Source organism: Chenopodium album, chromosome 19 (genome assembly GCF_948465745.1).
Source record: "Chenopodium album chromosome 19, dcCheAlbu1.1, whole genome shotgun sequence".
Taxonomy (NCBI): domain Eukaryota; kingdom Viridiplantae; phylum Streptophyta; class Magnoliopsida; order Caryophyllales; family Amaranthaceae; genus Chenopodium; species Chenopodium album.
The window spans coordinates 43,931,119-43,955,780 of NC_137852.1; the positions used below are offsets into that span (position 1 = coordinate 43,931,119).

At 34.8% G+C, this 24,662-nt stretch overlaps 1 protein-coding gene across 1 annotated transcript; it reads right to left on the reverse strand.

Annotated features, from left to right (window-relative positions):
• Positions 1-226: 226 nt before the first annotated feature.
• LOC145593795 (uncharacterized) lies at positions 227-24,605 on the reverse strand. The gene is made up of 12 exons (XM_081650159.1): positions 24,173-24,605; positions 23,671-23,841; positions 21,733-21,876; positions 20,779-20,884; positions 20,484-20,632; positions 17,869-17,994; positions 17,219-17,362; positions 16,362-16,449; positions 14,947-15,320; positions 13,364-13,684; positions 11,050-11,271; positions 227-705 (listed from the first exon to the last, which is right to left on the reverse strand). The coding sequence occupies exons 1-12, from the start codon at positions 24,521-24,523 to the stop codon at positions 571-573; spliced, it is 2,331 nt and encodes a 776-aa protein (XP_081506285.1). The 5' UTR covers positions 24,524-24,605; the 3' UTR covers positions 227-570.
• Positions 24,606-24,662: the final 57 nt, after the last annotated feature.

A 24,662-nucleotide genomic window follows, 5' to 3' on the forward strand; every position in this document is an offset into this window, starting at 1 on the left:
AAAAGGAAGTGCAATTGTACAACTTGGTGAACTTACCCTCATACCTTCAATTTGGAGAACCTCGACCTCTTGCAATTCAATCCTTGAAGAATAGACATTACTAGTAACATAGATTAGCAACATTGTTCATCACTTTTTTGGTCAGATTGCTATAAAGGACACTATGGCAGTAATAACAGTATAACACTATGAACAACTGAGACTGCAATAGAAAAAAGACAAAGCATGGCAAATAATGAATGCTTTCATCTTCATCCCTCCTCCCAAAATTCCTGATAGACTCCATTTTACAATTCATTGATAATCAAAAATTAATTAGAGTAACTTTTGGGGACTTATATCTCACTGAATTTTGCGGGAAGGTTAATGACAAATTACTAAACATGTATACTCAACAACTGCTCCATTGCTCATTACTTTTCACCTGGTCTCACAGAAATTATTCTGTCAGAAGATATAAGTGTGGCAGAAGATATAATATACTCAGTTGATGAATCCTATGAGAGCATAAGGCCAGGCAGTATGTGAGACTGTACACTTTGCGTCAACGAGCTGTGAACCTGTGACTACTTACATCAATGTATCACGAATCAAACGTGCTGCCACTCTTGAACCCAGCCGACTCACGACTTCAGGCAACACTTTAGCAGACAAGCCTGGCAACAGTGGAAGGAGCTCCCTCATGGCCTGATCAGCATTTATGGCCTGTCAACATTAACAAAGCAAATAGTATGACACTTCTTGCTCAATTGAGGGGTACTCACAAAGTCACAAGAGCAACCAACTTCCATTTTCCAGCAACATAGGCATGTAAAAGCAAAGCCAAACTCATTAGCCATGAAAACAAATTTTCTTCAGTGATAGGAGTCATAGGACTAAAATAGCATAGCAATTAGCTTCTAAACATTAATAAGGAAATATATCCTTGCAGATCACAAATCAAGTGGAACAAATGTCATATAGAAACTAGAAATTTTAGTGATGTCAAACCCTAGTTAGTCAGATGCCTTATGTTCCACTTCTAGTCACATAAACAAGTGATTGGCTGATAGCCTGATAGAATAAGAAGTGTATGTGAGGGTCTGTTCTCTTCAGATTAATTTCAATTCAGTTCCTAATATCCTCCTCTCATAAAATATTCAGTTTAGTCCAGTTTAGTACAGGCCATTAGAACAGGCCCTAAGTATGTACAATTGGACATTGGGTCATCTTTTCAACAAGCTCTAATCTTCTCTCTATACCTCTCTCTTGATAAGAGGAACTTAAAAGCCAAATTCAAAAAGACCCAAAGAGCTCTCTTAATCCTAAAAAAGATTCAAGAGCTAGTTACACTTGCTAAGCATATAACTACATAAAAATTAGAGGAATACCTTGCAAAAGACTATTGTACCTTGCAAAAGCTGATCAAAGTATATTGTCTTGTGCTTCGATTACGTGGTTCTTGTCTTGTGCTTCGATATTAGTGGTTCTTAGGAAAGAGTCATTCTCATGATGGAGAGCCACCAAAGAGCTGGTTAAAAGCCCCATTGTTGGCATAGAAATAGTTTTAATTCTCTCTCCTCTAAAAGTCCATTGGAGAGTTAGTTTAAGAACCCTAATGTACATGCTCTTACTCTCTCCGTTTACTTTCTTGTATTTGCATTAAGCACATTTTCCAATGCAATATTGTAATATTTTATAATCAATCAATCAAAGTCTTAATCCCATAAGTGGGGTCGGCTACATGAACCAAAAATAATTATTCCGTGTAGTCATCGACAAAATCTTCCTCCTCCATCCCTTACGATCAAATACCTCATCCTCATGCAAATCCAAATACTTCATATTCTTCCTAACTCCTTCCAACCAAGTCATTTATGGTAACTGAACATCGATGATCTCGCAAATTTATGATGACTAAACATCGATGATCTCACATAACGTTTTGAATTATATATTATCTGATAATGTGTTAGATTCTATGAATAGGACAAACAAAAGAAAATGAGAAGGTGTAATTTACACTTCTAAAATAGTAAAACCCCAGTTTTTCTTAAATTCATCTCCTACCCCCACCAGCCGCGTACCATAGTCTAAACATAAAGTTTTGTCCAAGGTTGTCCACACATTGGATTAGTGAGAGAAGTAGGATCAAATCGCTAAAATCAGATCGTAGAATCGTAAGATCCTACAAAGTTAATAAAAGGAGTAGTAAAAAGGTTGCTACATAACTAAGTACACATTTTTTAAGCTATAAAAATGCTAAAATTTGTAGTTTAAGTAGTTTTATAGTGATTTTCTAGGCTTAGAGATTGAGTTGATTGCTTGAGGCTCATTTTAATAAGTAAAAAGTGGGATTAGACGATCCCGACGGATCCTACCCGATTATGTCTTATCCCACACAATTATGTTCCATGTAATCCCCCGTATTTTTAAATATATTAGTAATGAAATTATATTTTATTCATAATATTTATTTGTATTTTTTTCGGATTTAATTTCAAAAGTTTCAAATTATTTTTGGGTTTGATGAACGATTTTATTACAAAGAACTTTTTATGAACCTTTCTTCACTAATTTATATCCAGCAAACAAACCAAACCCACTTTCTTTTCTTAATTGGCCCATTAATTTTATGAGGCCCAATCTTAAAACTAACCCTACACCACTCTCTCTCTTATAAATACCCCATACATCCCCAAAATTTCCCACACAAAAAGGTTAGTCTTATTTTCATCCTCCTTTGTTTCATTATTTTGCTTAATGTTATTTTAATTGTTTTGGGTTTTGATTTTAGTATAAAGATTATATTTTTAGTATTAAATTATATTTTAATGGTATAAAGATTATAAATTTCAGATTATATTTATGTTATAAATTTCATATTTTATGAATTATAAACCTAGGGTTTCAATTTATTGAAAATCATGATTTTAGGGTTTTTATGAACAATTGATTTAGGGCTTTTATAGTAATGATGTTTTGAAATTTTGGTGATTATATTACTAATTAGTTTCCAGATTATTTTGAACACGTAAATTCGTATTTTAATGTTTAGATTTCGGTTCGTTAATATTAATCCCGTTTTAATCCCGATCAGGTTCTGAACTCATCCGATTTTGACAAAAAAGTAGTGTTTTCCATGTGGAAACGATGTTTTAAGAAAGACTCACTACCTTTGGTAGTGAGCACCACCCTCTCGTGGCCAAATTCTGCCTCTAAATATGATTTTCGGGCAGTTTTTCATTTTTAACGAAGTTTTTTATTTTTAAAATTTTATCCTTGAGTTTGATTAATAAAATTAATTATTTTTAAAGTTAATTAAGCATATAAATATATGTTTTATTTATTTTAATAAGTTTTTCATCATATTATATTGTTGGAAATTACTTGGGATAGTAATATTAATTGTTGGTTGTTTTCTAGGAAGTGATTATTCCCTATGAGAATTTTAAGTGATTAAAAGTGGCTCAAAAGGATTGTTTGTATGAGGTACGTACATGTCTACTTCGTTATAAGTAGTATCATGTTTAGGTACCAAAAGGAAAGAACTTAGTTTCATGATTAGGGAACACTTGGATGGAAATTGTTTGGTTACACATTGATTTAACTCATGTGCTTATGTTTATGAAACATGTTTTGGTGAATTGATTATGTTTGTATGGAATTATGGATGCAAACATGTTGAATTATATTGGATAAAATGTTTGTATGGAATGTTGATACAAGCATAATTTTATTGGATTGGTTTGTTAACCACATTTGGTTTATTAAAGGATTGGAATTGAATGGTTTAAGTGGAATGAATTTATTAATTATTCCACAAGGTTATTATTATTTATTTATTACTCAATCATAACTTGTTAGTATGTTGAGTAAAGGTGGATTAAGCCGAAATGGCTAGGTGAGTTGACTATGTTCAACAATTTTGGATAATTTGGAAGTTTAATGGAATTAAAGGTTAATTTGTGATGTGATCACCATTGTCTTAAATAAGATTAAAAACGAATTGATGTATGATTGTTATGTATGGTCTTTTTGATTGAGTCGGCTATTAATTAAAATTGTAATCACGTAAAGTGAAACATGGATGAGCAATAAAACTCTGGAAAGCGTGCACTTCTAGAGTATTGACAATTATGGGTTGGGGTACACGGTGGTAGCCCGTGGCTTTTCGAGGCTTGTTTGATCAACATGTCCTCTTCTCTTTTGGTATTTACATTTTATTTTATAATGAAAGTTAGATGGGATCCTAGACTAACTTTGTGAGAATGGAGTCGCGCCCATTCTTGCATCGCGCTAAACTTTTATTTCAAATGGTCATTTGGGACCTGGATTGGACAACCTGGTCTATTGCTTACTCCAAACTAAATTAAATTTATTAAATTGAATATGATGAGTCAAGTGTTTGGAATTGGTTAGTAAGTATGTTGAGTCAATTGAATTGTCTAAGTGTGGAGACTTGATTAATGAATTCGTGTTGTATGTTTAATTACTTTAATTAATTGAGCATGCTAGGTTTGGTACGTTGTAGCTTGTATGTACTCAGCTTTGCTGATTGCGTGCTTTTGTGTGTGTTTTCTTTTGGTCATGGCCTTCGCCTTTCAATGACCCTGTGATGATCCAATTATTACACTTGTATTATTGGGGAGCAGTATGCACAGGTTAGCTTGATGATGTGAAGTTAAGGGATTTGACAAACGCATTGTCAAGGGATTGGTGTGATTGAGAGTATTCGATTCTTGTGTTGAACTTATTTATGCTTTGCTATTTCGTTTATGTTTTGGATTTTTAATATTGGTTTGGTTTTAAATAAGGGCCTTATATGGTTCCAATTTGTAAGCTTTGACTTATTCGTTTTCTAAATTGTGTTATTTTAAATACTTAAGTTTGATTTTTCCGCTGCGATACTTTGATAAAGCCTTAACGTTTTAACACGTGGCGGTAACATGTCAATGGTTCTCCACTATTTTATTTAAAGTAAGTGGTTTGAAAAAGGGAGAATTATTGGGGTGTTACAAAGTGGTATCAGAGCTTAGGTTCGATTTAATTACCACTAAAATTAATTTAAAGTTTTTAGGCGCCTAACGTTTTAAATCTAATGAGTTTATTCGACTACCTTATTTAAAGTTAACTTAGATTTTCAAAAATTATTCTATTCTAATATATTTATTTCGGCATTTAATAAAAAAAGTTTATTTATTTGTTTTATATATTTTCAAAGTATTTTTGTTATTTTGAAATAAAATGAATTTAATTATTTATTTTTATTCCTAACTTGTGTGCTTATTTTGCTTATCGGTGAGATTTGGGTAGCATTAGAAAGGGCGTATAGAATAGATTATTTATTTCTTTATGCATTGTAATTAATTACTTAATGCTTTTATATTGTATGAAGTGATCATGCAAGTTATTTAATTGTGTATGTTCATGTAATGGTGCAAACTTGAGTGATCACTTAGTATCATGTTTAAGGATTAAAGCATGTCATATGGAATGGAATGGAATGAGATTCTTTGTGTAATGTGAAATGTTTAAATGATTTAATTTATTTGTGTGAAGCATGTAATTGTGTGTCTACTAATGTGTGTTAATTTAATGATGTTATGCACTTGATGCATGAATTTTGGTGGAATTGAATCAAGGGAATTATTTTATTTAATTTTCGTGTGCGTAGGAATGATTAAAAATAAATAATCATTTCCTTTGAAAGTGACTTATTAGGGGCGATTGTGTGGCCGTGTCCACCTTTCTACCTTAATATATATATTTGATGATTATGAATGTGATTTATTAAGCAAGAAGAGTTTTTTTCGCGCTGATGTCAGCCTAAGAGTGTGTTACATTTCTAGGTAGAGAAGGAGGATGGCTAACAATGATGCTTTAGCTGCTGCTATTAGGACTAGTTGAACCAAATTCGATTGACTTGCTTATTAGTTTGCCTACTAGTGAGGTTGTGAGGTGCACCAAGATACATAAGGGTTTACCTTTGAGGATTGGAGAGACTGATTTTCCATCTGATCTTATAGAATTTGAGTTGGATGACCTTGATGTCATTTTGGGAATAGATTGGTTAGCCACTTATAAGCTAATATAAGATTGATTGTGAGATAAAGAATGTTTACTTAAGGAGTTCTTTGGGGGAGATTGTGTATTACAGACGTTTTGGGAAACCAAATGGTATTGGGATTATTTCTGCGTTAAAGTTGTCAAAACTTGTACGTAAGGGGCATCCTTTGTTCTTTTGTTGTGTGCAAGACTTGGAAATGAGTAGTAAGTGAATGTGGAAGATGTGCCAATTGTGAATGAGTTTTGGATGTATTTTGTGAAGAAGAAATATGGGAGCATGAGATTGTGGATCGATTATAGAGAGTTGAAATAATGTCACAATAAAGAATAAGTACCCACTACCCAAGATCGATGATTTGTTTGATCAATTGAAAGGAGCTAGTGTGTTTTTCAAGATTGATTTACGTTCGGGGTATCATCAATTAAGAGTGGCTGATAAGGATATACCTAAGACTGCTTTTAGGATTAGATATGGGCACTACGAGTTTACAGTTTTGTCTTTTGAGTTGACCAATGCACTTGCAATTTTTATAGACTTGATGAATCGAGTATTCCATGAACAAGTTTGTAGTTGTTTTTATTGATGATATTTTGGTATACTCGAAAAGTGAGGAAAACATGAGCCATTGGGAGGCCGAGGATGATATGAGAAAGAGATAACCTAAGTTGTTTAATGAGGTGAGTTACGAGGGCGTAACTCTTGTTCTTTAAGGGGGGTAGAATGCGTATAATTTCGCGTTTTTTTTTTTTTTTTTACCCTATTTTATGCTATTTTATGGTGTTTTCATGCTTTTCATAGCGATTTTATTTGTTTACGCATCTAGTGAAGTGCGTAAATTGGAATGGTGATAAAGTATTAGTGTCGATATTATGACACAATTGGGATATAATTTTGAAATTTTTGAAATGGCTTTATGCAAAAGTTTTGCAATTTAAGGGATTTTGTGCTAAGTTTCGGGACGAAACTTCTTTTAAGAGGGGTAGATTGTAATCCCCCGTATTTTTAAATATATTAGTAATGAAATTATATTTTATTCATAATATTTATTTGTATTTTTTTCGGATTTAATTTCAAAAGTTTCAAATTATTTTTGGGTTTGATGAACGATTTTATTACAAAGAACTTTTTATGAACCTTTCTTCACTAATTTATATCCAGCAAACAAACCAAACCCACTTTCTTTTCTTAATTGGCCCATTAATTTTATGAGGCCCAATCTTAAAACTAACCCTACACCACTCTCTCTCTTATAAATACCCCATACATCCCCAAAATTTCCCACACAAAAAGGTTAGTCTTATTTTCATCCTCCTTTGTTTCATTATTTTGCTTAATGTTATTTTAATTGTTTTGGGTTTTGATTTTAGTATAAAGATTATATTTTTAGTATTAAATTATATTTTAATGGTATAAAGATTATAAATTTCAGATTATATTTATGTTATAAATTTCATATTTTATGAATTATAAACCTAGGGTTTCAATTTATTGAAAATCATGATTTTAGGGTTTTTATGAACAATTGATTTAGGGCTTTTATAGTAATGATGTTTTGAAATTTTGGTGATTATATTACTAATTAGTTTCCAGATTATTTTGAACACGTAAATTCGTATTTTAATGTTTAGATTTCGGTTCGTTAATATTAATCCCGTTTTAATCCCGATCAGGTTCTGAACTCATCCGATTTTGACAAAAAAGTAGTGTTTTCCATGTGGAAACGATGTTTTAAGAAAGACTCACTACCTTTGGTAGTGAGCACCACCCTCTCGTGGCCAAATTCTGCCTCTAAATATGATTTTCGGGCAGTTTTTCATTTTTAACGAAGTTTTTTATTTTTAAAATTTTATCCTTGAGTTTGATTAATAAAATTAATTATTTTTAAAGTTAATTAAGCATATAAATATATGTTTTATTTATTTTAATAAGTTTTTCATCATATTATATTGTTGGAAATTACTTGGGATAGTAATATTAATTGTTGGTTGTTTTCTAGGAAGTGATTATTCCCTATGAGAATTTTAAGTGATTAAAAGTGGCTCAAAAGGATTGTTTGTATGAGGTACGTACATGTCTACTTCGTTATAAGTAGTATCATGTTTAGGTACCAAAAGGAAAGAACTTAGTTTCATGATTAGGGAACACTTGGATGGAAATTGTTTGGTTACACATTGATTTAACTCATGTGCTTATGTTTATGAAACATGTTTTGGTGAATTGATTATGTTTGTATGGAATTATGGATGCAAACATGTTGAATTATATTGGATAAAATGTTTGTATGGAATGTTGATACAAGCATAATTTTATTGGATTGGTTTGTTAACCACATTTGGTTTATTAAAGGATTGGAATTGAATGGTTTAAGTGGAATGAATTTATTAATTATTCCACAAGGTTATTATTATTTATTTATTACTCAATCATAACTTGTTAGTATGTTGAGTAAAGGTGGATTAAGCCGAAATGGCTAGGTGAGTTGACTATGTTCAACAATTTTGGATAATTTGGAAGTTTAATGGAATTAAAGGTTAATTTGTGATGTGATCACCATTGTCTTAAATAAGATTAAAAACGAATTGATGTATGATTGTTATGTATGGTCTTTTTGATTGAGTCGGCTATTAATTAAAATTGTAATCACGTAAAGTGAAACATGGATGAGCAATAAAACTCTGGAAAGCGTGCACTTCTAGAGTATTGACAATTATGGGTTGGGGTACACGGTGGTAGCCCGTGGCTTTTCGAGGCTTGTTTGATCAACATGTCCTCTTCTCTTTTGGTATTTACATTTTATTTTATAATGAAAGTTAGATGGGATCCTAGACTAACTTTGTGAGAATGGAGTCGCGCCCATTCTTGCATCGCGCTAAACTTTTATTTCAAATGGTCATTTGGGACCTGGATTGGACAACCTGGTCTATTGCTTACTCCAAACTAAATTAAATTTATTAAATTGAATATGATGAGTCAAGTGTTTGGAATTGGTTAGTAAGTATGTTGAGTCAATTGAATTGTCTAAGTGTGGAGACTTGATTAATGAATTCGTGTTGTATGTTTAATTACTTTAATTAATTGAGCATGCTAGGTTTGGTACGTTGTAGCTTGTATGTACTCAGCTTTGCTGATTGCGTGCTTTTGTGTGTGTTTTCTTTTGGTCATGGCCTTCGCCTTTCAATGACCCTGTGATGATCCAATTATTACACTTGTATTATTGGGGAGCAGTATGCACAGGTTAGCTTGATGATGTGAAGTTAAGGGATTTGACAAACGCATTGTCAAGGGATTGGTGTGATTGAGAGTATTCGATTCTTGTGTTGAACTTATTTATGCTTTGCTATTTCGTTTATGTTTTGGATTTTTAATATTGGTTTGGTTTTAAATAAGGGCCTTATATGGTTCCAATTTGTAAGCTTTGACTTATTCGTTTTCTAAATTGTGTTATTTTAAATACTTAAGTTTGATTTTTCCGCTGCGATACTTTGATAAAGCCTTAACGTTTTAACACGTGGCGGTAACATGTCAATGGTTCTCCACTATTTTATTTAAAGTAAGTGGTTTGAAAAAGGGAGAATTATTGGGGTGTTACATTCCATCTTGTACAATTTTATAAAAATCCAAGTACAAAAAAAGGATCATTTGATCCTATAGCGATTATGTTAAAAAACCAATTCAACCAAAAGTTTAAGGTTGAGGCTCAATAATATGTTCTATACTCTATCGCGCCCCCTCACACGAGAGCCCATTGGGCTAAATGTATGGATGCAGCATGGGCCCTTCATGAACCCAACGTTTAATATTCCACTTAAAAGTTGGGGTGGATGAGATTTGAACCCGTGACCTTTATGTCATGATGGCTCCGATACCATGTTAAAGGACCATTCTCCCAAGTCTCACCTTCACCACATAGCAAAAACATTGATTATTGACAAATGTTTGGTGGCTTGAGGTGAGTTACTAGCTCCTATAACATATACTTCCTCTTTTTTAAAACACTTGCAACTAAGTGGGTTGACACATATTAAGAGGATATTTAATGTTCAAAGAACATATAGACCACTCAATTAAATTAAAAGAAAATGTTCGAAGAACATCTAGATCACGCAATTAAAAGAAAAAGAAAATGTGTGAAGAGCATCTAGACCACTCGATTAACAACTCTTCTACCCCTACCTTTCTCTCTACCATGAACATTAGTAGCCCAATCATATAAATTTGCCCATAACCAACAGTTGGGGCTACTGTTCTTCGTTGCTGGTGTGGGACTGATGGTGCTACTGTTGTTTGAAGTTTAAAGGCGGTTCATGTGGGATGAGGCTAGTGGTTTCATGGCGGTCTTTGTGTTAAAAGGTGGGTGAAAACTCAGAGGTGTCAAACCACACCCGACCCGACCCGGCTCGATTCGAAAAAATATCCGATTAAAATTTCGACTCACGTGGACACAATAATTTAGCATGACTCAAGTTTAAAAATAAATCCGACCTGACTTTATCAAACCCGATCCGAACACCCGAATTGACACCTCTACTCAGAAGAGAGAAGGGAAGTAATAAAAAGGGAAGTAATAAAATGGGATATGGTGAACAATTAATAAATCTAGATGGTTGAATAAGGTCAACTTGCAAGTCTTCTTTTTAGTTTTTTTGGGTTGAATTTTATAGAGCATGGTTGAAGTATTGTGACATCGATGTTTTAGGAAAATGTTAAAATTTTGAAACAGAGGGAGTAAATGGGCACACAATTGACACCTTGCATATCAACGACCAATTTCAACATTATAATTAAAATAGTAACCGTAACCACACAAGTAGTTACAGATATAAAGATATCAAACCATCAAGGGACTTCATCAAGAGAACACCACATAAAGGATTTCCTTAACAGATAAAATTTTTCTTTTTTCCAATTATTCATCATAAATAGATAAAAGCAAATTTCTAACTAATAGGCATACGGTTAGGTAATAATAATTAGAGTGGAAGTTGAAAAGCATCCCATACCTCATTTGATTTTCTTGTCAATGAACTTCCAGCTATAAGAAACTCAACTACTCTTTGGACATTGTTTAGAATGATTTTGTCCTCCTCATTGATAGTGGGTAGAAGTGATACAGGTTTAATGGGCCCAAAGGCAGGAAATACACTGATTACAGGAGCAATACCAAGGGAAGATGTAATTTTTACCAGCTGCTCCCTTGTCACTGCATCGATGCCTTTTACAATCTGGATAAGAGACAAAGAAAAATAGGAAGCATATACAACAATTAGAAATTTGAAATATCAGAGTAAGATGCAAGAATCCTGTAAATCACAATCCAGTTGAAAATCCATATTTGTTCCCACACTTGCTATGCCATACTCCAATGAAACATTTTCTTGATATTCAGAAGCGAAATTCATATTGCACTTGAAGCTGCTATAAATAAGAAATTGACATGTCACGATTAAAAAACACGAAACTAAACAATTTACCACTCTTGATGGGGATGAGGACATGAGAACGGGAGAAGAATCGAATGTCTAAAATAATTTTACAGAAGAAACAAAGCAATAGAAATGATAAATTAGCTGGTTGCAATTGCATGATGCCATCAAGCAAAATCCTTTCAAATCTTGTTTGACCCAAAGAATTTCTATAAAAAGATATGGTCCTTGGTTCTAGGATCAAGTTTTTATCCATATTGCTTTCCTTGTATATTAAATGGTTTGGGAGAAGCGGGGAGGGGGTGAGCAATTGAGCAAATTAAGTGACACCGGCGTTGCTTGCATAGGTGTGTCAATCTCTTTCATAGTGAAATTAAATACTACTAGTATCCTGATTTATTAATTTCTTCATCCTACACTGATTGCCATATGATTTGGCATAATCATCTTGGAAATGACTACAACACAGATATCTAAGATTCTTATAGAAAATCTTTAAAAAAAACTTACAGCAAGTCTTACTTGATATTCAAATTGGGCAACAAACGAAAAATAAGGCAAGTAGTTATTGTGATGAAGAGGGATTATCATATTGTGCAGGCAATAATTAATTTGGGTTTCATCTATGGCTTGCAGCCTACACAACAGTGAAAAGGAGGCATTAAAGAAGGAAGTAATCCCCCTACAAGAGTCGGTCCTATTGCAGCAAATTTTATAAAGTGACTACTTGCTGCCCAAGGAAACACTCCTTCTGTCCCTATTTAGTTGAGACACTTTACTTATAAAACCATCCGTAATTAGTTTACACTTTTTTACTTTCCATAAATGACATGGAGCCAAATAATTTTTTTTTAAAGAAAATATTATTACTTTCACCTTACTTTTTACCCACTACCTATCACCTTACTTCAACGTTCTAATATTTCACGGGAATTAAGGAATTGGGAGTTTCTAGAATTGACAATAATGAGAAGTAAAGAAAATAGAATCAGTGCATGAGTGTGGGTGTACTTTATTGCTTTAATTAAAAAAAAAAAATCAAACTTTTTAATGGCATGCCATTGTCGACTTTATTTAAGGTGTACTTTATTGCATTTTTCAAAAAAAAAAAAAAAAAAGGGGGGGGGGGGGGGGAGAGAGAGAGAGAGAGAGATTAGGGAGTAATAGTGAGAAATGAGGGTTTTATGGTCCAAAAGTACAATCTATAAATGAAATGAAATAGAAACAAACACATCATTTTGGGACTCCTTTTCAGAAAAACAAGCACATCTTTTAGGAACGGAGGTAGTGCTTATAAAATAATACCCCACTACTTAATAACCATAATATAAAATAAATAATAATTAAAAAAAAAAAAAAGAAAAACCAACTATTGCACAATAAAATAAGAAATCAATTAAATTGGCCTAAACTGTGTTCTTGTCAAAGTTTGTCAACTAAATAGGGACACATGGGAGTACTACAAATAAATTGCAGCAACTAGAATTTCATGCTCGCCACGGCACAATTTTAATTATAAATATCTTTAATTGTCTATTAATTTGCATGATTAAAAGTTGATAATTTGATATCACAGCTCAACCTATTGCAATCTTTTTCTGGAAAGGATGAATTTTGTCCCTAATCCCTATGGCCAATCCACCAACTCCCAAAAGATAAAAAAAAAAGGGGTATTGATGACTAGGGTAGAGCAATGATAGTCTATCCGCTAAATTTATACAAGAATGTGCTTTTACATTGCATTTCCAGCATAAAATTAAGTTTTACCACATTATTAAAACCTTTTATTTTACATGTACATGCTTTATTGGATTGAGGAACAACACCTATAACACATTTAAATCAACAAATCTATCCAGTAATTAACAGTAAATTAATAGATAAGGCATACCTCATCCAGAAGAAATTCCCGGAAAAAGTTTCCTTTGTCAGATAACAAAAATGACAAAGCTGCTCTTGTCTGAATCTGCTGGTTCGTTGATGAATTTATTGAGAAACCAGCAAAATCATTATTCTGTTCACTCTGGAGAATCCCAAGTTCTGCCATTCTACCATTCAAATCCTCTCCTCCTCCACTTTTAGCTGCCACAATGAAATTTTCAAAAGCTTGCATCACATCGATAAATCTCTCAGCATCAAAAACTCCAGATCTTCCGTATATGGTATATCGAAGAGCTTTCCTTAAACGTGAGGAATCATCGGTCAAGAGCCTCTGGAAATATATAAAAAGAATGAATTACAAACTACTAACACTGCAAAGGTGAGAAAGAAATGAAGACAACCCAAAAGTGTAATTCACAAAATCAATTTGTTCAACAGTTTTACTGGCCTAGATAGTAGGAAGGTAAGATAGGGGGCAGATCTACTTGATCAACATCAACTTATATTGTACCCCAAAGGAGAAATTTACTCTTTCCGTCACTTAAAATTTCCTCGTACACTATTTTTGGGTGTCCCTTTGATTTTTCCCCATACCACTTTTGGTTTGATTTTCCCACTTGCCCTCTCTCCTCATGTGCACAACTTAGCCAAGCATGTTCACAACCTTGCTCAAGCTTTAATAAAGTAAAAGTTGGGCAGGGGGCAATCTTTGGGAGACAGGGAGTCAGGACAAACCCCACACAGGTCAACCTGGCCTCGACTAATGAGCCAGACACTAAGAGAACGAAGGGGGACGGTAAGGGATTCCCATCCTTAAAAGTGCACATAATAGGCATTGAGCCCCCAACCTCAAGGTTGGAAGTTCCAATTACACTTTCAACCTTACCACCCCAAAACTGCCAACATGAACCCCTTGCCACACAACAACCCACAACTGAATGCTAAAGCCCACTTGGGGACTAAGAATTTATGAATCAAGAGACAAGATCCCCAGTGATTTCCCAATTGCTAGAATGTTAATAACTTGCGTGAATCTAAGAAACTCCAATCAATTGGCTAAGACAAACAATGCAGCTATAGTAGATTTTTAAACTTAACTTCTATGCCAAAAATTTTAAATCCTCCGTTGTAAAATTTGAGATACATATATCATGCATCTCGACAACAAATGAGGAAATAATTAAATTGGAATACAAGCTGTACATCACCAGAAAATAAGGGTGGTGGGTGATTGTATCATGCGTCTACATGACTTCATGTACTGCAAATTCACAATATCAATCTCGTGAGATGTTTGTTTAGCCGCATGGCCCGCATATATAATATTCAATTGGGAGTCCAAATATTGCTCTAAAAAAGTAGGGGCAAGTCAGGAACAACATTAAAGGATAAAAATTAACATGGTAATGGATCTAATTCTTCTGCAGTCAGCCAGCTGTGGATTGTATTGCAGCCATTTCATGAGCCACAGAGTTAAAGTAGCTAATATAACTGGTAGAATAACCTTAAAAATAAAATTATGCAAGCTACTTGCAGAAGTAAATAAAAATGAAGTCATTTTCACTGAAAAATTCCCCAGCATAAAGCAGGTACCTGCGCAATATATGGGTAGGCTTCATCCACAATAGCAAATTCAGGATTTCCGACCAAAGCTATGCCTTCTAACACCCCTATTGCTCGAATTATTAAAGCAAAATAAGGGGGTATACGGAATGGATAATCAAAAGTTATCTGTGCTAGATCTGATGCAAGCTCTTGAAAGTTGATGTTCTTCGCTCCCCCTCCTTCAAGTGCTTGGTCAAAAACTTTTGCGAGAACAGGTAAAATGGGGTCCAAATTAACCCCCTCCGGTATAAAATCCAATTTGACAAAATCTTTGACTATAGCTTCATAATCTCTATGAATTAGGTGAGCAATTGCTTCAATCATCCCATACTTTTGATCATCAGTTAATTTTGTAACCAAGCCTGTTGGAGCAGAATTTTACCTCAAAAGATTCAGTACTCCAGAATAAAAGAAAGCGTAATGTTCTTTAACAGTAAATAGCCTATTCATAAAATGGAAAAGCAAAAGCTGTAACATTGGTGCATGTCTGTTATCCACCTTATTGTAAATGGGAAGATTATGTGACAACACTTTATCTAGATTTATATTCTTCTTCCAACGTATTCTATTTCGAACCTTGGGGAAGTCAAGGATCAGGAAAATTCAAGGTCTTTGCACAAGAATATGAAGAGACTCAAGCCTACAAAGAAGAACATAACTAATATTGCAGATCCAGTATTATTTTCTTTTCGTGCTCCTCTGGTAATGAGTGTCTCATAAGCACTCGGTTCTTCTGAGATATAGTGAAACTAAAGCAATATTAAATAATTCAATCCTGTGCACAATGCAACTATTCTTTTATTTGAAAAACTTGGTCAAGTTCAAGTCAATTTTAATAAAATGGGTGTTGTCTCCTTTATTTTTTTGGGTCAAAAATCACATCGGCTTCTGATATAATAAGAACATGAGCCAAGCCTTTTGGAGAACAACTTATATTTTAATCTCAAGCAATTTTTCTGTAATCTAAGACAAGGGTATGATACATTACAATATGGTGTTTTACATGGTATGATATAGGACAAGAATCTTAAAGGTCAGTGCTTATAGGTGTCAAGGGATCAAATTTCTTTTCTGAAGCTGCAGTAAGACTAGTAAAGCACTGCATTCTTGATATATGGGGGTGGGGGGATGAATTTTAATTTGTAATATAAAAATATGTGTGTGTATGTCCGGGGGGGGGGGGGGGTGGAGAGGGTCTGAAGGGCGATGAACTGTAATTAATAATTAATATATTCAAATTCCTCTGCTATTGTGGTTGCTGCTACTTGCTCATCTATTTAGTTACGTAGTATTTATTTTTCTAAATAAAAAATTTCCCCTTATAAAATTATGGCCATACACATGCACATGAGAATGTAACATACAACCTTAACTGTCACATGCCACATAAATTAAAATATTACCAAAATCAAGTATTGCCAACTTCCCATCAGGAGTTCGGATTAGATTTCCTGGGTGCGGATCAGCATGGAAAAAACCAGTATCAAGCAACTGCATACAATTTTACCAAAAAGATCACTGTAAATATCTGGGAATGGGAAAAGAGATTAAGTTTTTAGCTACATATCTGGGAATGGGAAGAGAGATTAAGCTTTTAGCTACATCTAATACGATCGTTAAAGACTACATGGGGCTCAACAAAATTTTTTGTAGCATAGGTGAAGCGCTAGTTTCATAGTGATAGCAATTGAACACTATGAAAAATAAAAAGAATCAAACCTCACATTGTCCAACTTGAAAATCCGGGTATGGATCTTTCATTTGTTAATTCATACAATTTTCCAGGATGCTTTTTATGCTCCGACTCATATATGCGACCACAGAAGTGCAATACTCAATAATAGGCTCAGAAGTCTGACATGGAAGACTTATTAACTTGAAAATTAAGGACACAGTAAATAAGTAGTCCTTCAGTCAGATGAAGAAAGGTAAACTGTCTAAGGAATAGTGACAATCCAAGTATCCAAAGCAATGCAGTCACTAATTTCTACCATACTGTGGGAAGTACAACTTCCCAGAAAGTTGCATATATGTCAAACAAACAGCTCTCCGCTTTTCAGTTTCACAGGAAGTTGTACTTCTGGTTTTCCAGCACTTTTCAATGTCAACCAAAGGAGCAGATGACCCCCAGGTATCCATATAGGAATACAGTCTAATTGTATTTTTTTATTTGTTGTGTTTATCAGCTATGCAGAATAAACAATTCAAAAATTACTTTATCATTTAATAGATGAATGATGATCCATTATGCATTTTATACCTGCTTCAGATAGCATATAACCCCAACATTAACCAGCTCACCAACATCACTCTCTGTGCTTTGCGATAGTTTCTCACCATCAATCCATTGAGTAGTAAGAACCTTTCTTGAAGTATACTTAGTGTAGGTTTTTGGTACAACCACCTGAAAGTGCCAGTATCAGCTAGGCAAAATAAAAAATACATAAAATAGAGAAAAAATCAAAAATAAAGATGAATAGTACAATTGGACAGTAAGAGATGCTCATGGAAGATGTAGGCACACAATCATATGCTCTAAGCAAACCCAAGAAAGATGACATTTGAATTGCTGAAGTGTGGCGAAAAAATTACATTGGCAATTTGGTGGTTAGCTTGGAAAGGGAAAAAAAAAAAAAAACCCCATAATGGAATTCTGAGGGCATAACCCTCGTGGGTCAAGGTTTCAAGTTCCCTTTTGTTTAGCTGGAGTTAAGTATTAGATTCTGGGTGATACAATTCTTGATTTCTTAGATAGTATGCTTCGTGATAACTTGAAGGCATGAGTTTTTTTTTTTTTTGTTTTGTTCACAGCCCCTCTTTTGTTCATGGGTGACACCCCCTTCAAGGCTTTAAGATACATCTATATATTACTAATTATATAATATTAAAAAAGCAGGAGAGAATAATAACCTGTGGAAGGTCCTTCCGCATCATTTCTGCAAATATTGTACCATTTTCACCCTCATTTACATAATCAAGCTCTTCAAAGAAACGTGCTGCCCATTCATCGACCAAGCCAACCACATCAACCGAGATCTGCGGCCATGTGTGAAAAGGAAGAGGTTGACATCAGATGAAAAATTTAATGAACTTAATGAAGGTCCTCTTTACAGACCAGGAAAGCAGGTCGCATTGAGCATTGTCAAACATAATTTCTCAGTAAACAGGCATTAAACACAGCATGTAATGCAGTTTATGGAGCATGGAAATGACATAGGTATTGACTTCTTTATTGATTTTCTACCCAAAAAAAAAAAAAAAAAAAAAAAAAAGAAACTGCACATCTAGTCTTTAGTTATAACTTGCATCCAGGAGCAAGGTGTGTCAACGCACCTCTCCCTACCTAGGTGCAATGCATTGTGAGAGGTAAAGACCCTGAGGAGGGAGATCTGAAGTTTACAGAATACCAAAAAACTATCAAGTTAACTTGCATCTGGTCTTCAATAGACAAATATGTACACATGCTCTCTATAACTACAGCAACAACAAAGCCTTAGTCCCAACTCATGGGGTCGGCTAACAGAATCGTCATTAGGAACCGTCCGAAAAGGAAAAGGGGCATAGCAAGATTTTAAAAAAAGTGCGTAAAGTGAGAAACATAAAAGAGTATACAAGTAAATTTAAGAGAGTTTTAAAAGAGAGGTAAGGAGATAAAAAGGAGAGGGAAAACATGTGAGTCAAAAAAAAAAAAAAAAAAAAAAAAAAAAAAAAAAACCCAAAAAGGATTGAGAAAACTTTTTAGTAAAGTTTGCAAAACATGAGTTGGGTAAAAGTAAAGACATGCTCTCTATTAATTGCATGAATTTACTTGATTTTATTGTCAATATTAATTATTAGAAGCCCAATTTGCGGTTGGTAAGCAATAGGCAAATTGATTTTGGTGGTTCGACACCATATCAACAGGTGGTCGTTGCCGATCAAGGAATTCCAGGTTTGTGATTTGAAAATATGACATTGAAGCAAATAAGGGAAGAAGAGCTTGAAGCTTGCCCACAGACTGCATGAAGAGGCCCTTAAAAAGAGCATTGTCCTGAGAAATTACATCCTATATCCAGAAGCTGTGTATGATTTGTGAACTCAGAACAAAATGAAGAGATGACAAAAAGGAGATGTAGAGAAGGGTTATTACTCACCCTTAAACATTAAGTTGTTATGGTAAACTAAACTCCGTATATTCTTACAATAGGGCTCCAACTACAAAGAACAGAAATCCTAGTAAAGAACTCCTGGTTCCAGTGATAGTGTGCAAACTTTCCTACTCCTAGCTACATGACTTTCACCTGTTTTAATTGTGTCTTAGCAAGAGATGACATTTTCATTTGGACACTTCAGACTACCAAAAAAAATCAAAAATAAATAAAAGCACATTTCTGGCAGCTTTGTTCAACCCTTGGACCTAGAACTGCACAGATTATACAAAATCTATCCAAGGTCCAAAAACAAACATAATTACTAAATAATTAGTATGTTAGTTCGAGGCCATGGTTCATGAGACAATCAACAACTTGGAAAAGGGCAGTTTAGCCCAAAATATTATTTTGGAAAATTTGTCAGGAAGGAGACCTTTTATATTGGTCATTTTGTGAGAAAGGACCTTTTATAAAATAAAAATAATAAATATACAAAAAAAAAGTGGCTTTTGCGACCTCAAACAAAATTTTTTAGCTGACCAGGATCTATACTCAGATACCGGCCATTGACCGCCACACTCCGGCGTAGATTATCACGTGCAAAGCACATGCCCTCATCAAAAGCCTCGATTTTCTTCCTCTCTTCATCCTATCACCATTTAACCACCTTTTATCTCTTAATAGGAAACTGTCAAAAGGGACTTCATCTTACTGCTCACACCCTTTTAACATGGTATCAAATCTTGGGTTGAGTTGTGATTTGGGCTAGTATAATGGACAACTCACATGTGAGAGGAAATGTTGAGCCCATGAACAAACCCACATGTGAGCGGAAGTGTTGTCCCACATTGAACCCTTGTAAAAAGTAAGGGTGAGTAATAGGATGTGTATCCTACACTGAGGAAGAGAGAAAGTTGTGTCCAATTATAAGGCTAAGGGGCTACTCCTCTTGCTGCCATATGGTTTTGGGATGGAACCCCCTTAGACTTATGTAGTGGGAGTTCTCTCTCTTAGCTAACGGGTGGGGCCAGGCCCGTATATAACATTTATTAGAGCAAGGCCCACGATTAGGACCTTTAATTGTTGTTATGTACTTTGGGCCAAATTGAATGGGTCCTGTGAGGGGGAGTGTGAAAATGCATTATGACACCATTGAAACATCACATGTGACTAGATTATAAAAGAGACCTTACATATGAGGGGAAGTGTTGAGGTATAACCTTCCCAAACAATACATGTAAGTGTCCCAATTTGTAAGGCTAAGGGGCTACTCCTATTGCCATATGGTTTTGGGATGGAAACTCCTTGAACTTGTGAAGTAGACTCTCTCTCTTGGTGACGGATGCAGACCAGGCAGTAATTAACAATATATGACCAGAATTTTGAAAACATTACCTGAGGGAATTTGCGAAGAACCAATCCCAAATTACGAATGATGAACAGATCAACTGTTACAGTCTCCAGAACAAAAGGTCTCTGCACTTTGACAGCAACCAAATCCCCATTTTCTTTTAATCGACCTTTATAAACCTGTCCCAGAGATGCTGAAACACAAATGTACAAGCACATAATAAGTTACCTTAACAGTGTAGTAAATGGCACCTTTTTTTTTTTTTTTTTTTTTTTTGTGTCTCAAAAATAAACAAAAGCCACTTTTTTTTTCCAATAACCAATAAATTACTGTGCATACCAGCAGCAATTGGAGAGGATGAAAGCTCATCATAAATTTCAGGCCAAGGACTTCCAAGCTCCTCCTCTATGAGAGCCATTGCAACATCATCCGGGAACGATGGAACCTTATATATTGCCAAAGAGGAATAAAACTCATCATCAAACATATAAAAGGAAAAGGTAAGACCTGACAAGACAGGCATATCTATTGGTGATGCAAACAACTAGAAATGTTTTTTAGATAAACAATGGTAATTTGTAGATGAAGCCCATGTGGGCTGTATAATACCTCAAAGCTGATTATACATCACTTAGCTGATAAAAAATGATTTGTCTCCTCTTACTGCTATAATTACCAGGATTGTTGTTAGAATTGTTGGCCAATGATATCTATTTACATAGGTTTATTTTTCAAAAGCACTTTTTACATATCATTGCCTACCTAGCTATTGGGAAGGATGGTTTTATAGTTAACTAACCATCAATTTTATCATATTTTTCATAGAAGGTGGCCATCCTCACTTAGAGTAAGTGTGAGATATATCTATATAAAATACACTAACCAAAAGCCACCAAAGTGCCCTTAACCCAAATCTTGACATAGCCCTTTCTTTTTCAAAGCCATCCCCTTAAACCCATTATCATGCTAGGAAAGAAAAGGTAGGGCATTGGAGGGATCCATTTTCCTTTCCCTTTTAATAAACTAAACCCCTCTATTGTTGGAAGGATTAGGAAAGTAGATGAAAATTCACTCAACACGTAATATGAATGCTCTTTTAGACAAGCAGGATGAGAAAAATATCGTAAATGCTAGCCTTAGCTTGAGAATGAAAGATCACGACATACACAAGGTAAGAAATTACAATGATCCAAGTACTTTAAACTTAGGCTAACTTGCTCAAGGAGACAGACAATCGCCAACATTTCCAGCCATAGCAATTAGCAAAACATACTAAAACAAACCTAACATTACCTTGTCACATAGTTTTTGGAGTTCAGTCATTGCAGATGGTGACAGTATATCGGGTCTAATGCTAAGAGCTTGCCCCAGTTTGATGTATGCAGGTCCCAAAGAGGTCACAATCTCCCTTAATTCAATTGCTCGTGCAACTTCATTCTGATAAGTGGGGGAAGTAAAGTTGGTAAACATTAGAGTCATTGAAATCAATCCAGTAGTAAAAGTTGAAAATTAAGCATGAAAAATCATAATGGAGACTTTTTTTAGGAAAAATAACTGTTTAATATTCAGCAGAGAAGAAGCAGTTCAATCCTACTCCTTAGCATTGATCCACAGCTTCTAGTAACACATTTTAACAAGCATATGTCACCCGAGATAAGATAGGAAAAAAAGTACATAGCACTATTCACAAAACTGGCAAGTAAAGGGGAAAATAGAAGCCACATTAAGAAGGTTTTCATCTAAAAGCAGCTTCAACACTAAACAAGCTGGGGGAATCTACAGATGTAATTGGCAGAATGGCTGAAAAAATACTGTTTTTGGGCCTTATTTGATTAAATATGAAGAGCATAGAGCAACATCCAATATCATTATACATATAACTAACATCTATATTAGTGGGTTTTATACTTTTATGTTGTGCTTAGAGATTACTGGCCAATAAATTCCTTACAGAATCCAGATTATGTTCACAATATTGGCTGCTATACCAGTACAGAAGGGTGCACCAGTGCTTGAAGAGACCAAGTGTCACAGTCCGAATGTTTTGACACTGGATCAATGTGACGCGCTTCATCTATTGGCACGAGGATGCTAGCCAAGTGCGACAGGGGCTTGCAAGCACGGAGTAGCACAAGCGGGAAATAGGTTTGATGGGCCCTCCTGCCGATTGGAGACAAGAGTGGAGTCAAGGGTTATTGGGGTTTGTGATGGCCGAGCAAATTGAGGCGGGCACAAGCGGGTCCGACAATGAAGTTTGAGGGTCTCTTGTGATTTTAACTATTTTAGGGTGCTTTAAAATATGGGCGGAACAATATCTATAGAGGCCTACAACAACACACACAAGTAATAAAGAGATATGAACAATGGGTAGGAAGCTTGGATTTCATTAATCACTGCTCCCTAAAGAGCTTCTTTATGGAATTACAATATTCTCTATTAAACACTGGATTGAAAAATAATAATTTCTTCCAAGGCCTAGAAAAGATAAGTAAAAGACTTATAAAGTTTCTAAAACATAGAAAGGAGGTTGGTTTCTCACAGCAAGAGTCCAAGACATAAACAGCCTTACAATTACATCTACCACCAGACTTGTTGAGAAAAAAAATTTACTCAGGCTAGATCTTAAGCTTAACATGTACATATATGAAAGTGAAATTTGACCTATAGACAAATGACACCACATGTTTAGCACTAAAAGTTTAGGCTGTAGGTTTTGTATTCAATGGTTTCTGGCATATAAACAAAACATGTACAGTGTGTTTGGATAACATTAGAGGAAGGAAAAGAAGGGGAGGGAGGAGAAGAGGAGGGGAGAGAAGAATGGTGAGTTTTCCTTCCAAATCTCTCCATTGTTGGAGGGATCATTTTCCTACAATTTAATCCCTCCATTTCTCTCCCCTCCAATTCCCTTCCTTCCTCATTTGTTATCCAAATGAAAGATATCACATCTCTCCATTTCCCTCCCCTTCTTTTCCTTCCATTTCTTTCTATCCAAAACACCGGTAAAGATTGTGATCATAAGAATGAAAAAATAAAAAAGCAGCATGATTTACACAGAAATTTAATCATAACAAGCAGCAGAAAATATATCATCACTCCCCATTTATGCAAGATAGCTTACGGGCAAAACATATATTGCCTCCTTGCATGGATGGATAACACCATATTGTTATCCTTAATATATTTATCATCATTATTCTATAAAATTTGAGGATGAAAAGATCATGATACCTCCTTGACTTTCTTATTGATCACATCCCATCCAAGACGAGAAAGAAAACCTCCTGCAACAGAAAGCAATTGCACAACACGTGTTGCAACAGCAAGTGGGCGCTTGCCCCAGTATGAGGATATGCTTGCCGGATCATATGCCAATGGAAGGAACTCACTGCTTTCATCAACCTAGACAAGAAACATTACAAATTATTTCTCTATAACAAGAAACATTACAAAACAAGTTTCTTTTAATGCAAATTATTTCTCTTCCAAGAACAATTAAATATACCCTCACTGACTTTGACTAAGGCATCATATTATTAAAAATTGACACCCTATAATATTTTCCTAAATGTAGTATTGTGATTATCCGAATAGGAAGGTGTAATTGATATTGATTTCATAATATCCCTAAAAAAAGCATTAGTTGGGTTTGTATAAGTAAACAGAGATGGGTTATTGTTAAGAAATAAGTAAGAATGTGATAGGAAAAAGAAAGTAAAGGAAGAATGGAAACCTCAACCAAGCGGAGTTGGACATCATCGGCAGCAAATTGGGAGTCGGAGAGATTCTGTCCCCTGAGACCGCGCATAAGAATAGCCAAATCTTCATTCTCTTCCATGCGAGCTCTGACTCGCTTGATATCGGCAGACATCTCTCCGACACTGATACTCCTATTTCTACGGGCGAAAGAGGCGAAATCATCGGAATTGGAATCAACGTCTTTCCGAGGGCCGGGGGGAGGAGCAGTAGCAGTGGCGCGAATTGTGAAATTGCGGCGATTGAAGCTTGAAGAAGAAGAAGAAGAAGAGGAGGAGGTATTCCTGAATTCAGTAAAATATGCAACAGCTGGTGAAGCCAACGCCATTGCAGCAGTAGCAGACTAGTACTGTAGTAGAGATTATTCAGTTGTAGCTTGTAAATTGTAATACTTCTCTTAAAATAAAATAAAATAAAGACTACTCACTCCCAACCAAACTAAAATTAAAGCCTTAAACGTTCCACCA